At 52.1% G+C, this 16,918-nt stretch overlaps 2 protein-coding genes across 5 annotated transcripts in view; both read left to right on the top strand.

Annotated features, from left to right (window-relative positions):
* ATP2B2 (ATPase plasma membrane Ca2+ transporting 2) overlaps positions 1 to 16,918 on the top strand; it is a 321,401-nt gene that overhangs the window by 288,273 nt on the left and 16,210 nt on the right. For 3 of the 4 annotated variants that reach the window (XM_047831438.1, XM_047831429.1, XM_047831446.1), the window contains 2 exons: positions 942 to 1,124; positions 9,306 to 12,343. In XM_047831438.1, coding sequence (XP_047687394.1) covers positions 942 to 1,124; positions 9,306 to 9,617 — 495 coding nt within the window. In that variant the 3' untranslated portion in view covers positions 9,618 to 12,343. Of the gene's footprint in view, positions 1 to 941; positions 1,125 to 2,368; positions 2,483 to 9,305; positions 12,344 to 16,918 lie in introns of all 4 variants that reach the window. The other variant, XM_047831453.1, reaches the window with a different exon arrangement.
* The window catches only part of SEC13 (SEC13 homolog, nuclear pore and COPII coat complex component), a 35,479-nt gene continuing 35,144 nt past the window's right edge, over positions 16,584 to 16,918 (top strand). The window contains exon 1 of the mRNA XM_047831492.1: positions 16,584 to 16,703. Within this exon, the coding sequence (XP_047687448.1) occupies positions 16,701 to 16,703 (3 nt within the window). The 5' untranslated portion in view covers positions 16,584 to 16,700. The remainder of the gene's footprint in view (positions 16,704 to 16,918) is intronic.

Genomic DNA, 16,918 nt, shown 5'->3' with positions numbered 1-16,918 from the left:
GATAAAGAAGAAAATTTAGTTTCATCCAAAAAGGTCCTTCTTGCAACTTTGGAGCTTCTTTGGGAAGTTGATAAACTAGATTTGACTTCGCAACCCCATTCCTTGGGCACCCTCACAGCCAGGCCATCTTTATCCTCCTAGAGCCCACACCCTCAGGGAGCTCTTGGCTTCTGGGAGAGCAGACTCCTGACACCTGAGGATTATGCCGGTGGGCAATGCTGAAACCTCCAGAGAACCCGTGAGACTGAGTGTCCAGGCCAGCCTCTGTTTGTCCCTACAGGATAGGAAAGGGGCCTCTAATCTCTGTCACCTCAGCCTCCCCACAAGGTCTGTCTTTCAGGTCTCAGCCCCACAGACAAGCCCTTTGGAGGACGATTAAGGATAAAAGCATATCCCCTTCCCATATTGCCTTCCCTTTCTGGGAAGGCAACCATTCCAAGTCCTAGGACTGGCTGCCCCCAAGGTACCCGTGCCCTGGGCCCCTATTGCCCACACTCAGTTTCCACAGGACCAAATGATCAGGAGGAATGAGCCCAGGGACTGAGGGCCAGCCATGAGCCAGACTCATGCACAGCAACTTAGATACACCACCCTGCTTAATCCTCCAACTCTGAGAATTACCCCCAGCTTTACAGATGGGAAAGGCAGAGCTCAGAGACGTTAAGTGACTTACCCAAGGTCATATGGCCTGTAAGGCCTGGGGCATATTCAAAGTCACATCTGTCCAACTCCTGAAGGCCAAGATTTTCCTCTGAATGAGTGACTTAAAAAGCAAATCAATAAGCAATTATACAAGATGGAATTGAGGAACAGGTAGGATGAGTTAAGGAGCGAGCTGAGCATGAGTAGGTAAGTGGGGAGGAGAGGGGGGTGGGGTGGCAGGGCGGAAGGAGGCCACCTGTGGGACGGCCCCCATCACCCTGCCGCTGGACCCTCTGCAGGTCATCGCCACCATCCCGACCAGCAGGCTCAAGTTCCTCAAGGAGGCGGGGAGGCTCACGCAGAAGGAGGAGATCCCGGAGGAGGAGCTGAATGAGGACGTGGAGGAGATAGACCACGCCGAGAGGGAGCTGCGGCGGGGCCAGATCCTGTGGTTCCGAGGCCTGAATCGGATCCAGACCCAGGTACGGGAGGCTCCCAGGGCGGGTGGGTGACGGAGACGGGCGTGCTCCATGCCACCCCACAGGCACTCAGAGACCGGACTCCGGCCCTGCTCTCCCATCTCACCAGCCGTGTTCCCCACACGCACGCTCCCGTGGCTGCTGAAGAAGCTGCGGCCTCCCCAGGAATGTTCCGCCTCGCCCCGCAGACCAGCGAGGGGTCAGACGGGGTCACACCCACCATGGGTTTTGAGGGGGGATGCCCCAAAGCGGGGAGGGGGCCTGAGTGCTGAGGTGAGTGAGGGGCTCGGGTCGGGGTTGCGGGGCGGCCACCGGGAGGGGCAGTGCAAGGGTGGGCACCAGTCCACGTAAGGGCAGGGCCAACCCCACATTCTCCCGGGCCTGGGGGTCAGCCTGGGAGGTCCTGGCATCTCTACACGTGCTTACATGTCCTCCACCTGGGCCTTCAGACACTGCCCTCCGCCAGGGTGTTGACGCCACTCTGGGAAGCAAAGTTTGGTCTTCCGCACGCATACACAGACACATACGTGCACACCAAGGACACACATGCCAAGCACACGCGTGGGACGGATTCCTTCCCCAGGACAGAGACACGTGCCACAAATGTGTAGGCCCCACACACTCTCGCACAGCCCTCTGCCTAGGCTGGAGCTGTAGTTCACACTGTGCGTTCACAGCCCCGCGGGATGAGGGACACGGGGGACTAGGAAACTGAGAGAGGGTGGGTCCCTTGCCCCCCCATCACTCTGGGAAGTACTGCCCAGCCCCTACCTCGATCCACCAGGCCTAGGTAACAAACAGAAGATCACCTGGGCTGCTTCACACCCCACAGGGCACCCCCAAACATCCTCTCATTGGCCTCCACAGCCCTGAGAGGTAGGTATGCCCCCCTAGTTTTAGGGGTGACCAAGGTTCAGGAGACAGCACTCTCTGAGAGCCGGGGTCGGGGTGGGACAGGTTTCAGACCAAGAGCCTCCTGACGAGCCTGGGTTCTCCCCCACGACAAGGACCCCAGCACACGGCCCCCTTGGCCAGCCCTCCCCGGGACTCTGGGGCCTACAGATGGGCCTGGAGCTGAGCAGACATCTTGCAGAGGCTTTGAGTGTGTCTGGTAGTCTTTGTTTGACTTTAAGTGACGTTGTCGTTGTCACCGTGGCTGCGGCTGTTCTCGTGGCGTTGCGCCTGTCAGTCGTGTAGCTGTGTGTCCGTTCTTCTCGCAACTTGTCTCGTTCTCTCCTCCGTTGCAGATTGAAGTAGTCAATACTTTCAAGAGCGGGGCCTCCTTTCAGGGGGCCCTGCGGAGACAGTCCTCCGTCACCAGCCAGAGCCAGGACGTAGCCAATCTCTCTAGCCCTAGTCGCGTGTCGTTGTCCAATGCTCTTTCCTCTCCGACCAGCCTTCCTCCTGCTGCAGCTGGGCGTGAGTGTGAATCCTTACTGCCTCGGGCGCCACCGACGCCAGTGCTGGGCGGGCAGGGGCCGGGGCACCAAGGACACGGGGGGCAGCCAGTCATGGCGAGGCCCAGGGGGCTGAGGGACCAGAGCCATAGAGAAGGGTCCCAGTTGGTCAGGAGAGCATTGCCAGTCATGGGGTGGCAGTCATTTGGTGGGCCAGGGTTGGCTGGGGTCAGGGTCAGGGATTTAACCACTCAGCTAAGGGGTCGTGAAGGTTGAAAGTGGCCAAAAAGGTCTGGGTCAGTCAAAGGATCAGCATCTGGAGGGGAGTTTCCCGTGATCAAATGTCCCAGCACCAAAGGGTCACAGCAGCCAAGGGACAGCAGTCAGCGGGGAGGGCAAAGCATCAGTCTAGGATCAGTCTAGGATCATACTCAGTCAGGAAAAGCCTAGCCCATGAGGGCAAAGTCAGAGTTGGCCAAGCAGTTAGAGTCTTATAGTCAGTTAGGTAGGGGGTTACTACGGGTCAAGGCCCTGAGGGGTCACAGTCAAGTCACAGTGGGGTGCAGCCAAGAGAGGGGTCACTATAGGTCAGAGATCCTAGTCGGTGAGGGCTCCCAGGCCATCAAGGAGATCACAGCCTGGTAGTTCAGAACCCTCTGCCTTCTCTCCTTGTACATCTGAGGACATCCACTGCCTTACACACACTTTTCCCTGCACACTGAGGGTCTGACCCCTTTCTAGAAAGGACAGAGCTCCTGACCCATTCAGCTTGACCTCAGGTACAAAACGGTGGGCCCAGGCTCACGTCTTGGCTAGGTGCCAGGAGGCCCTGAAGGACCTGGTCTAACCTGTGGCTTCTGGCCCTTCCTCATCTCAGGGATAGCGGAGGACTCTGACCTCCTCCATCTTCTCCCTCCTGCCAAGCTCACCTCCTCCTCTCAAGTGGAGACTTCTGACCTGGGTCTCTCATTTCTGGCCTGTCGAGATCTTTCTGAACCACCCCTCCCCCATGGCTTCAGGCCCCAGGGAGAATAAGAAGTGTCTGTTTGCCACCTGCCTCCTTTACCTTGTCTCCAGTCAGCCTCTCCCAAACCATAAGGGAACCCCTGGTTCTCGTCTTCTCAGATTGCCACAGTGTGTCTGTTCTAGCCCAGCTTTTGACAAGGAACAGACTCTAGGCTTCATCTCTCCATATTTTGTAAAGTGCCTGTTCCCCCATCCAAACACAGTACACCCACCACACACATCCCCTTCCACTGGGTGGGAAAGGACTTGCATGCAGGGTGGGACCTGGGCCATCTGAGCCCTCTGGTGGGAGACACAAGCCACAGAGAGACTGCTGATGGCATATGCTCATATCCCATGACTGTTCAATGGATGCAGCCCTGCCAGGTAGACAGGATGGGGGGGCGGGTGCAGAAAGGGGAACAAAAGCCCTTCCATGTTCACTCATTAGCACAAAATCCCAGCAATGGGGAGGTGAAGCCAAAGTGAAATGGAGAGCTATTTGAGCAGATGGTGTCCAAGTCGCATGTCTTGACTATCACTAGGAAGTCACTGCCAGGCTTTCTCAGGGCAGGAAACACTTTGGTCCCCTCCTCCTCCCCTTTACAGCAGAGAGCCTCACCCAGCTGACCTACTCCTGCATCCACATAGCTCTGGCCTTGCTCAGCACTCACTACCACCTTTCTTGAAGACCAATGACCAAGTGTTCTGGTCTAGGGGCACCTCGCTGGCTCAGTGGATAGATCATATGACCCTTGATCTTGGTTCAAGTGTAGAGATCACTTTAAAAAAAAAAAAGAGTTCCGGTCTGGAGAGCCACTGGCTGAAAAATCCATTTCTTTTGGCTCCTGCCACCCCTCCTCGTGACTCCTAAAGCCCCCTGGCTGGGTCTGGATGCCAGCCAGTTTGGCTTCTGAGTGCTCACTCAGCTGTTTGTCCATCCCGGGTTAGCCTCTTTCTTGAGGCATGGTGCTTCACCCTGGCCACAGCCAGAGACAACCTGGCATTTCTGGGCACCCATGCAGCCTTTGGAAGTCTTCCTGTGGCATAGCCCCTCACCTTAGCTCTTATAGTCTAGGGAAAGAGCTTGGTCATCTCAAACCTGGGTAATATCATTCTCACCTTTTCCTGTGCCATTTATAAAACCATAAGGCCAGCCGAGGAACAATCAGCTCTCAACACTTCTTCAGAGAAACACCGATTTTTGCCCACCTCTCCAAGGACCCAACAGGAATGGTCAAGCGTGACTCCCTCATCCAATTGCCATCTTGTCTCCTTAAGCATTTTGTATTCCTACCCTCTATTGGAGACTCCAGACTGTAATTCAGCATGCTTTATGGGAGCCTGACCATCCCCCCTAGCCAAGGGTACTGGTTCCAAAAGAGATCACGACCTCTGTGGTTTCAACACACACATTTTGGTCAATACAGTCACAATGTGAACTCTAAATAAATAGTCCCAGTTCCTCCTTCTCCTGAATAGTTGTTATAACAATGACATACCCTCTGGTCTCCAAGGACTCTGAGGGCCCTCTAGCTACCAGCCAAGGTCCCTTCAAAAGCCAAAGGCTTTCTTCCCACAGGGAGGTGTGAAGCCAGTAGCCACAGTTAAGAGAAGGGGTCCCAAATTGGGTGGGATGGAAAGGTAGGCTGCCTCCCACCTCCTCTGAGGAGGGTCTTCCTCCTGGGGATTCTCCAGCAGAGGAGGATAGCCATATGCATGCTGAGTTCAAAATACCTGGAGTCTGTATATTCTAGAAGGAGTCAAACCACTGTTTCCTGGGTTATCAAGAGTTAAGCACCAAGGCCGGGGGCCCCTGTCCCTGGGATGGACTTCTGACTCATGACCTTGGGGTAAGGAGCCCCCCCACCACATCACACATCGCTCCCCAGGCACCACTGTGGGACAGAGGGTGCCAGGCAGACAGGTGCATGCAGACATGACAGGCAGGTCAGGCTGACATCCGGAATGTTTGTGCGGGAACTCTCGTCCCCTCTCGTGCTTTCCCCTTCTGACTCACTCAAAAATGAGGGGTTTTTTCCCCCAGAAACTTAAAGGCACATGCCTATAAGGCCTTATACTTGAGCCTCACTCAGCGTTTTCCAAAGCTGTTCCCATATTCTTCACTTCACATATGCCTCGCAAATGAATAGGAGGAAGGAGTTTCTTCAATATATCCATTTAACTGAGAAAGACACTGAGGCTCAGAGAAGTGGACTGACTTGACCAAGATCACCCAAGTGAGTGGAAAGAGGCCTGACTCAAAAGTCCCTCATTTTTCCCACCAGTGCACACCACTTTCCAGACAAGCGCATAGACCTGGAGCCTGCAGAGGCGGAATTTTCATTCCATAACCAGTGCCCATGCCCATAGTCTCATACAGTGGAAAGGAGCCGATCCTCTGGGATTTAGAAGGCCAAGAAAGCTGTCTCTCTGCTTGAATTTCTACCAGCCTGGCAGGGACTGGGGAGAAGGGCACCTCCCCGCTGGTGATCCAGGACAAAATTAACATTCAGCTCTGACCCAGGGCCAAGCTACACTCATCTGCACCCATCTCAAACCACTTTTGTATTTAGCGAGTGTGTGGCAGGCTCCGTGTTGGTCAGTGAAGGTCCTACTCCTTCAAACCAACCAAGCCAAGAACTGCAGGGTCCTAACCCAGAACTGGCCACTTTCTGGCCACTACCAGACCGGGCATCTCCTATTGCCACTTCCCCGACACATTCCTGATTCTGAGGACTGCTAGGAGCAAGGAGTTTGCATCTCTTAAGGGGAGAAATGAAGAAGGAAAGAAAAGAAAACTGTATCTCTCATTAGCGTTTTGGTAACTGACTTAGTGCAATCTTGGGTTGGCGAGAAAATGGCTTGCTTCTGGGGTGGGGCCTAGACCTCTCCACTGTCTGAATATTCCATGTGTTTGTTTCCCTAGAGGGCTAGAGAACCCTGGATACAGAGTTCAGCAAGAGAGAGTGAAATTAAAAGAGGTTGTGAGTCTTTAACCTTGAGCCTGAAATGAATGTGAATCAATCCCAGACTCTTGGCTTCCCTGAAGCCGGGTAAACATTCGAGTATGTCGAACCCGTCCCAGCCCGGGGCCTACGCATTTCCTCAGAGCCCTCCAACACGGGCATGGGTGTCCTACTCCCTTTGTGCTGATGAAACCAAAATGTCTAAAATCCCACAGGCCAGGTCCTCACCCCTCTCCCCTCCCCCCATGCCCAAATGCGGCTCACGCCCAAAAATCTCACTTTAGGGTAGGCAGGGAAGGGAGGCGGAAGAGCTTTTTTTCTTCCCGTATTTTTTTTTTTTTTCCATTTCAGCCGCGGAGTGAACCGAAGTGGAGACTTGAGATGGCCGTGGTGGGGTGTCCCGAAAAGTCTTGTCCCCACAGTCTTGTCCAGAGCAGTTCATTCTCTCTGTTGTCTCCATGCCAGGGGGAGGGCAAGGGGCCTGCATCTCATTGTGTGTCGTCCCCTCTGCATTTTCAGTCACATGACAGGGTCCTGCCACCATCCCTCCTCCTCCACCAGGTGCCCCAGCCAGCATCTTATTGCAGTTCAGCCTCAGAACACACTGGGCACTAGGCTGGGCAGTTACAGTGATTATTATTCCCATTTTACAGATAAGAAAACTGAGGCCCACAACACCTTTTTCATTGTTTTCACTGAATCAAGGGTGCAGTGGCCTGCTCATCAGGAGATCAGAATATTTAATAATCTCTGCAGAGCCACGAATGGGGAATCCAGGGAGAAAGAATCCTCGGAGCAGTGAAATGCCTGTCAGAGGGCCAGCACTAATGCATGGCATCTGCAGGCACCTGCTGCCTCTTATTTAAAGCATGATTCCAACAAGGAGGGTCCCATGGAGTCCCCAGCCCCAGCACATAAGGAGGAAAAGGGACAGAGATGCTTTTGAGAAAACAAGGAAAAATCAAAACTACTAATGATGCCTGACAACAAAAGAAACTTAACAAACAAAATCAAAACTGTGGGGTCTTACACAAGACCGAAAAGGATTCCTGACCAACTTGAAGTTAAACCCTTCTCTGTACACACTAAATAGGTACACATCTTATGTGCTTTAGAAACACTTCCCTCTGAAATAGTAAAATAGACCCTGAGCTATGACACTTAAAACCACCAGCCACAGTCACCCAGAAAACTCACTTCCATGGCCCACGCTTTCCCCACCTGTGTCCCACCAGGAAGATACCCCTGGGTTCAGCTGAGAGTTCCACAGATCCTGGGACCGCAAGGGCCTCCCCACAAGGACCCCAGCGGTCCTCTGCCTCCCGTGGGTCTGTGGTGTGGAGGCAGCCACTGCTCTCAGCTCCACGGCCACCTCGCTGAGGCTCTGCTCCTTGGAGGCACTGAGGCTGCCTTGTATTCCCCTGCCACTGCCTCCACTCTGAGTTGGGGCTAAGAATAGAGGAGAAAGTACCTTTTTATCCCAAGTTCCATCTGCCCCTGGAGATGACAGGCATGGCTTCCCCCTCCCAAGAGTCTGGAGAAGGGACCCCTCTCTTCAACACAGGGATCCTGTTCCTCTGCACTCCGTGAGACAGGACAGGGGATGACCAGTGAGGCAATGTGGTCACTTGCCCGTGGTCATGGCACCAAAAGTGCCAGAGCCAGGACTCAGGCTCAAGTCTTCCGGACTCTGAGTCCAGTGCTCTTTCCACCAACCTGGAAGACTCAAGATCCAACCCCCTTTCGTGGTTCAGAGAACCATGGCTTCCAACGAAGTCACAGAAGGTGAAAGAACATGCTGTTTTGTGGCTCAGGTCCACACCCCCTAGAATCCCACCCAGGGCTGGGTTTGGCCATCTGATTCTGGCTTCCTTTTTTGGGGTTTTTGTGTTTTCAAAGCACAAGTAAATCAAATACCCCAGGAAATGAGGGACCCCAAAGCCAACTCCAATGACTGGCCAGGGCTTTGAGTCTATACTCGAGTGTTTACCTCCCAAATGCATGAAGGAAAGAAACGTTGGGTACAAAGACCTCCGTTCACATTGTCCAGGCTTCCAAGTGTAGCCATGTGTCTGTCTGTGTGTGCTGTGTGGTTCCTGACCCCTCACCGTGGCATGCTCCTGCCCATGAATGTCATCAGTCTGCCGGCTCCTTCGTGCTTTCTGGCTGCCTCTGCTCTGCACCCCAGAAAGCCCTGAGTTGGCTTTGGTTTGCTTTGCTGCCTTCGGTTTGATGTTCCTGTTCTCTGGCCCTCATGTGTCTTCTCCCATCCCGGCTCATCCAACCGTCTCCCCCTTTCTGTTCCTTTTCCGTTTGTGATGTTATCTGTTCCATGTTGTATGGTTTCTTAACTGTGTGTGGTTTTTTTGGAGATTAATTTTCTAAAAATAGCCTCTCCTCCTTCCTCCTTTATTCCCACCTGGTCCCGCACCCCTTCTGCATGGTTGAACTTCTGCTCTAAAGTTAACAAGGCTCAGTCTCTCACTAGGTCTGGGTGGCCGCCGGAATGGACTATGCTTCCTCTAACCACTGTTTCCCACCATCTCTGTGATGGGGCTTGATTCCTCCTGTCCTCATACTGTAGTTCTGACCAAAACCAAAGCAGTTTTTAAAACCTCTCGGATGCATATAACCTGAGCCCCTCTTCCATTCTTCCCCCTCCTCCCATGCTCATAACACCCAGCGACTGTGGATTCCAGCCGCCTGCTGTGCCCTGACCCCTCCCCCCAACCCCTCCTCCAAGCCCCCCCCCAGCTTGGCTACTGGGCCCCCCACCCAGGGCAGTGCTTCTCACCCCTATGTTTCCCTTGCAGATTCGCGTCGTGAAGGCGTTCCGTAGCTCTCTCTATGAAGGTCTAGAAAAGCCTGAGTCTCGAACCTCCATCCATAATTTCATGGCTCACCCCGAATTCCGGATCGAAGATTCACAGCCCCACATCCCCCTCATTGACGACACCGACCTGGAAGAAGATGCCGCACTCAAGCAGAACTCGAGCCCGCCGTCATCGCTCAACAAGAACAACAGCGCCATCGACAGCGGGATCAATCTGACGACTGACACAAGCAAATCAGCTACCTCTTCAAGTCCAGGGAGCCCCATCCACAGCCTGGAGACGTCGCTTTAGCTGAGGACCCCGCCGCCACCCACCCCCGGGCCCCACCCATCCAGGCACCCAGCTCACCCAAGCAGCAACGAGCAACAACAGGAAACCAAATACTGGCGAGAAAACCAACATTTCCACCCAAAAGACCCTTTTTCTGGCTGCGATGCTGTTTGAACTCTTTTTCACTTTGAGGCAAGGGGTGGGATCTCCTTGGGGAGGGGGGGCTTGTGGGAGTGAGCGATTTTCCCAGAACAAGCCCTTCCTGGCTCCCGCCCGAACATGGACCAGCCATGCACCCGCCAGGCCACCACGTCCCCTGCATGAATGTACTGTGCACTTCCAGTCCTCCCCTTGTTTGGTTTGGGGGGGGTCGGGGAGGGTCTTTTGTTTGTTTTCTTAGGCGGGAACTGACAACAGACTCTTTTCTGAGACTATTTATCCAATCGACTGGTCTGTGAGTTTTTGAAATGCTTGCGCAGCATGGTCTCAGTTGCATAGGTTAATTTAACAACTTTTTGAAACTGCAGAGCTTAACTCACCTAGTAAATTTGCACCAATGGAACCGAAGAACTTCATAGACACTCACACGGTTATATCCATTTCTTTGTATCTATATCAACGTATACTTCTGCAAGACCGTATACGTCCATATAGATAGGTATACACACACACACACACACACACACGGATATATAAAGTTTTTTTGCCGGCATGTTGCCTTGTTTCCGCTTAAATGCTCTATTTTAACTTATTTATGTCCTAAAACAAGAATGTAATTTGTTTACAAACCTGTAGATAACGTCTTTGGCTATTTGTACGGTTTAAGAACACTGGTGGCTGAGATGCTATAAAGACAGCTCAGCCCAACAGACACTTCCCTGGATTGCATCCTTGATGTTTTACAATAGCCATGCTCTGATTTTTGCCTGCTGTTTCCGTTCAATTATGTCACTACCGCGGGAGGCTCAGGCAGACGCCAAATGCTACTGAGTGTCCATCCGGAGGGGGTTAACACCGTGCTCGTGCTCCGTAGACACAGGGAGAGGAGGAGAGAAGGCTTCCTAGGTTTGCAGCACTAACGGCCGGCCCGGCCCGAGGAGGATGACGGGGTCCGCCAAGCTCTGGTTGAAGACTTTTCTCTCGATGAAACTCGCTTGAGTTTACTAAGAGCATTTCAAAAAAAAGGTTCTCTTTGGCACTGTCTGTACAGAGGTTGAGGTAGTGTTGCAATATTATAAATGCTACTGTGTTGTTTTTTTTTTTAGTAATTTAGAGGTTTATTTACTTATAAATTGCAGCGTATGAGCTGTTGGCATACTGGATGAGGATCATTAAGGCCTGCTGCTTTTATTTTTATTTTTGAAGAAGAGTAGCCTTTTTCTCTGCACTATTTAGATCCGAACGAACCTTATGATGTGTATATTGAGATGTATTCAGTGTGATTTTTAAACCAAATTGTCTTCCTGTAGTCGCAATATATACTGTAGCCTTTTGACAGCAAGTCTCGCTTTCCCAGACAGAAAGCCATTCTGAAACCCTACAGTATCACAGGTGAGAAAAGGTGGTTATTTTCCCCCAAGACAATAACAGCACTAGTAATCCCACTTAATGAGAGCTTATTTAATTGTACGTCAGCCTCTTAACTGCTAAGCACTTTGTGGGTATCAGCTTTTTTCATAAAAGAACTTTTGTATTTAATACAAAGTTTGCTTTGAGACTTTTCAGCATACAATCTTTTTCCATAAACTTGTACAGTGCAAAAGACATTTTGAATACCATGATCGATGACGTCCCATGCTTCGAGGAAAACCAAACACTTTTCCACCTCGCTTGCAAAATTCATTCCTCATACTGACCTTTCCCACAGTTGCTCTGTGTCAGCTCGGCCCTTCCCTTCTCCAGGCCCAGAGAATTCTTCCACAAACAAGATGAGAGCCACTCGGGAAAAGAGCCATAGTCAGCTGGGAGGGCCTACGTCTGGGTGGCTGTGAAGAAACCTGAGGGTTTGGGATCCCAAGTCAGCCCATCCCACCTGGCAAAACCTTCCTGGAAGGAGGACCTTCCGTGTGTGAGAGCATCACCTGATTGTCGTGAAGGAATATCTCTGAATGTACCCAGCAGAGGAAACTGCATCCCCAAAGGGGTGACCAGCCCTCAGATATGCTTACTGGATTCCAATACAAACACCACAAAAAGCCAGCCCACTGCTCGCCTGCTGAGAAAGTAGAGACCGGCACATGTAAAACATGGAGCAGCCTTGGAACACGGTGTTTTTTTTGTAGCTTCCTTTCTCAAGGTTTTCCATCTCCCCACCTTCTTTGTTCCAATCTTGTGTCCATGACCTCATTCCACGACACCAGGAAAGCTGTGCTTGCACACCCATGCTCCCTGTTTATTTGGAGCCAGGACACAGGGAAAAACAGGAGGGGTTTCTCTGAGTAGAGCCTAGCTTGGAGAACAGGGAGCAGCGGAAGTAACGGAGGACACCCGACATTAGCGTTGGTCTTTTCTTGTCAGGAATGATGGATGCTCACACACACACACACACACACACACACAGAGGAAATGATTGGTTTGTCCAAACTCACTGTAGTACATAAAGCTTGCACTCTGCGTCCTATATCTAGCAGCATGGGGTACGTTTGGCAGTCCACCCCATTAGGGGGTAAATAATTTATGACCATTCATCTGTTTTTATGAATTTTTTTATCTAGACAATAACTGTAAATAAAGAACTCACCGTCTCTGTTCATTTAATACTATGCAATGGTTATGCTTCGATCGCTGACTCTTCTTACTGCCGCAGTGTGATTCTGAAATGTCTGTGGTTTTAAAAAAAAAAGGGGAAAAAAACAAAATCAAACAGAACACAGTAAATATATATTCTGTAATGTATATTTTTTTTTCTAGTTTGGGACTGCACCATCCACGTAGCTTCTTTTCTGTCCTCTGGACAAGGGCTCCAGGAGAAGGTAGCAGATTCATTCTGAAGTCTAAGTTCAGCAACTTGTCTCTCCCAAACAGATGAGAGAAGAGCGAGGGGCCCACTGAGTGACCCCTGATGCTGGAGAATCACCCACTTTTGAAGGTGGGCGGGGAGGAAATGTCTCCTCCCTGCAACTCAGGCAGCACTTTCCCTAACTCAGAAGCAGCCTCGATTGCTCCCACCGCCTCACCTCACCCTGGCCCCTTCCTCCTTTGTCCCAACTGGAGCACAGAGTTGACAAGAGGGAGGGTCCCCTGCTTTTGAGACCAGACCAGTGGCAATGATGGTACTGGGCCGAGGACTCTGGACCTGTCTCAGCCTGGGTGGCTTACCCCTGGAGTAGCCACTCTTCACAGCCATGTTGAAATGCCCCCCCACCCCCGCCCCGTACCACATACTGATGGTGTATATAGATGTGGGCCTATTTCTGGAATTTCTCTTCTGTTCCCTTATCTGGGTGTCTCATCTGGCACCAGCCATACAGTTTTGCTTACTGTCGCTTTATATGTTTTATCATGTGATAGGATAAACACCCTTCCCTCTCTCTTTTTTAAAACAAAACTTGCTGGTTACTGTCTCACAGCTGTTCTTTTAAGTAAACTTTAAAATGTTGCCAAGTCTTCTTCCAGCCCCAGCCCTTCCCCCACCCCATATACTAGGCCCTGTCATTCTACGTGCAAACATCTTCCTGCCATTGTAAGCACTGTTCACTCAGGGTCGCTAAATAGAGTGTCTCAAAACGAGAAACAAAAGGAGTGTCCTAAATCTTGGGGGGAGGCCGGATGTTCCCCCCAACAACATCTCATCTATACCCTAAGCAAGGGTGTCAACAGGAGAGGCCACCAAGTCCCCTCCCAATCTCAGTTTGGGACCCAAAGTCACCCCCCCCTTGGTTGTGCTGGGGTGGACCCTCCACCTGCCCCAGTCCAGAAGAGAAAGAAGGCTCTCTCCCAGACCTGGAGCTACCTGATGCATGGCCCAGTTGTTTGTATTTCTTATTCTCCTCCTGGAGAAACATTTATTCCCATCCCCGTTCCTGAACTGCTTTTTTTGGGGGGAGGGGGGAGGGAGTTCACTTCCTGTTCTTTGTCCAAAGTTTTCTCACTGGTTGTATGATAGGTCCTCTGGGATGCAGCCATTTCTTTCCTGGACCTTCACGCCACCCTTACCCTCTGCCCATTCTTGCTCTACTTACAGGAGGCTGTCAGCTAGGTGCACTGTGACGTGCCTCCTACCCAAAACTCTCTCCCTAGTGTCCGAGATCCCATCAGAAGATGGGAGGGGTGCATTTCTTGAAGGCTTTGGGTCTTCCAGAGCCAAGGCCTAAATCAAACAACAGCAGAAAAATCCCCAGGTCTTGTCCAAGTTCTGAAGCAAGCTCTCCTGATTGTGATGTAGAGATCCTACTCACCCAAGTACAGGGAAAGGGATCCCAGGACCTGGGCATCAGCCATCACCCCCTCCACCAAACACAAGACCTTTGAGGCTGCTCTGGGACCTTCTCAGCCCCCGAAGTCTGTTTTGTAACGCCTGTGGTGCTCTCCCTCCGGACCTTTCCTCTCGGGGGTCGCCACACTTTGCTAACTCTTGTGTGCACATATTTTATAACAGAGTAGCGAGGAAATGGTGCCGTTCCAGCTTCCACGAGCTGCCCGGGCTCCGGGGGGCTCTGGGGCAATTGGGGCTGGGAAGTGACTGTGCTCTTATTGTACACTCTTTATTTCTCTGTATCTCTGGCTTGTGCTCTTTGTAATTAATGGGATTTGTCTGCCTTTTCAACACTATACTGAGCAATAACAATAAATGCACACGTGGAAACACAGACACGGTACACATCACAAGGCCTTTTTCCGCAGGACAGCTGGGTCCTCGTCCTCTGTGGATTTGAACTCGGGAAAACTGAGTCTCTGGGAGGGAAAGGCACTTTGCCCAAGGGTGCATAGCTCAGTGGGTGTCTCTCTCCTTCCATCAGGCCACACCTTTCAAACATCCACCATTTGAGGGAGATAAGTTTAACCTGCCTTTCATGAAGAACAGTGAGCAGTCCCAAAAAGAAAGACTTTGGGGGAAGAGGCCTCAGGAGAAAGAGGAAGAGATTTGGGGACAGAGGGTCTCGGAGGTAGGGGCACAAATGGGGGAAAGCTAAGAATGGCCTGATTTGAGGTCCAGGATCAACTGGAGGGAGGTGACAGGAGGTATGGACAGAGGATGTAGGTGGCATCCCTTACTGGGGATGGGGGAGGCAGAAGGGAGCCTGGCACCCTAAGAATCTGAACTGTGCAAACCTCTGCTAAGCATTAGCAGAAAACAAGAATGTGCCCAGACCAAGCGATGGTCTCAATGTTGGTCCAAAGGTTGAGGGTTGCACATGCACACCTCCCCCCACCAACACACACACACATACACACACACACACACACACACACACACACTAAAGGCCAGCCTTTCTCAGGGAGAACTGATCTCCAGATCAAGCACCATGAGCCCATTCAACTTCCAAACAGTTTCACATCCCAGGGTCCATTTACTCCCAGCATCAACCTTCAGCATAGGTATTATAATTTCCACCTAACAGAAGAGAAGACAGCACCTCAGAGAGAGTGCTTCTCCCACCTAGAAAGGAGAAGATACACGAGTGATCCAAGTGGTCATGATGCCAGAATTGGCACTCAAAACTTCTATATTACAGTGTGCTTCAGTCCTACCAGCAAATACCTTAATGAATAAGAAACAATTGCATTGCTTGTCCCAAATCCACAATCTCTCCAGCTTCAATGCCTACACCAGGGAATTCCTTTAATAACAACTATATTATTTGTATTATATCAAAAATGTCATTGTCCCCATTTTCCACTCGAGAAAAACAAGGCTCAGAGAGAAATGATGCACCCAGAGAATCAGTGGTGCAGCTGTAGACTGAAGGCCAGGGCTTGTCCCTTGAAGAACAGGAGACCCAAGCGCCCTGCCCCCTTTGTCCCCTAGCTCCACCGCCAACATCCCTGCAATATTTCTCCATTAGAGGGAAATAATCTTGAAATCTGGGGTGGGGGCGGAAGGATGAGCCACTGCTTGGAGGCCCAGCACTTAACTCTTTAACACCACACAACTTTGGCCCCTGCTCCAAAGTTCCTTGATGCTCTAGGTCTGTCACACTGTTTGAGCCTTAACATCTTCTCTCCAGCAGTGACCATCGCCAGCTAGAATTCTTCCATCTAGTGTCAAGACAGAAACTGAGGGATTGTGACTTACACAAGGGGAGCCTAGACTTCACCCTAGGTCACTGTACTCATTAACGCCATGAGAGGTCCAGGGCTGCCTGACCATGTGTGGCTGAGGGGAGCTCCCAGGCTCTGTCCAGCAGTACTGCATTCTCATTGTGCTTGTAGGAAGCCCGGGACCTAGGGGTTGGGGACATTGGGGTTTAGGTACTGGGCTCTAGCCGCAAGAGCCTAGCTGAGATCCCTCCCTGCCTGGGGTGTCCACCTGATGGACCAGATTCACAGGATCCCAGGACTGTGGGGAAGGGGCAGTTTGGAGGCGTTGGTTCCTCCCATGGCTTGGAGAGGGCAGGGTGAGAGGGCTCAACCTCTGGTAACTGGCATCCCCTGGCCTTCATTGCCTCCGGTCCCAGCTTTGGGTTCTGAGGAGGGACTAACAAGAAAGCACTAGGACCAGTCTACCCACTACCCCCAAAATTACTCTCCTACGATGTTCATCCTAAGGCCGGTTGGACCCAGAACCCGCAGGGAGGGAGGTGAAGCTGTAGTTATGAATCCTTCCTTTCGTGTACGGATCCCAGCAAAAGGCAAGGGCTCTTCAGGAGAGAAGACCGGCTACGGCTGCGGATTCCAAAAGCCCCGGGGTGAGCCGGGCCTTGGAAACCAGAGCCCCACCCCTTTGGTCTCGTGCGCTCCGCACGCAGAAGGGGAGTGGCCTTGGGAGGGCGGGGTACGGCCCAGAAAAGGCACGGACCTTTAGTGCGAGCGGAGCGCGTTGCTACCCGGAGGCTCTAGAGCCACGGCCCGACTGCCGGCCAGCCCGGCGCCGGAAGTGAGCTGTTCGGGGGCGCCGCCGGGAGCTGCCACGTCCGAGACCGGGAGCTGCCCACCGTCGCAGGCATGGTGAGTGTGGGGTCCGGGGATGCGACCCTCCCGGGTTCCACTACCCTGCTGAGGTTCAAGCCCTAGACTGGGGCCATTCAGCTCCCCTTCACCGCTTCGAGGTTTGCGGGGCTCTGGTCCTGCCCCTCGGAACCTTTCGGAGGGGCAGGCCAGAGGGAGGCCTTAGAACCTCTTGGAACTATGCGGACCGCGTTGCTGCCGCGTCTCTTGCTCTT

Source organism: Prionailurus viverrinus, chromosome A2 (genome assembly GCF_022837055.1).
Source record: "Prionailurus viverrinus isolate Anna chromosome A2, UM_Priviv_1.0, whole genome shotgun sequence".
In the NCBI taxonomy this organism is placed as follows: Eukaryota; Metazoa; Chordata; class Mammalia; order Carnivora; family Felidae; genus Prionailurus; species Prionailurus viverrinus.
This window is presented reverse-complemented; position numbering and strand designations above follow the sequence as displayed.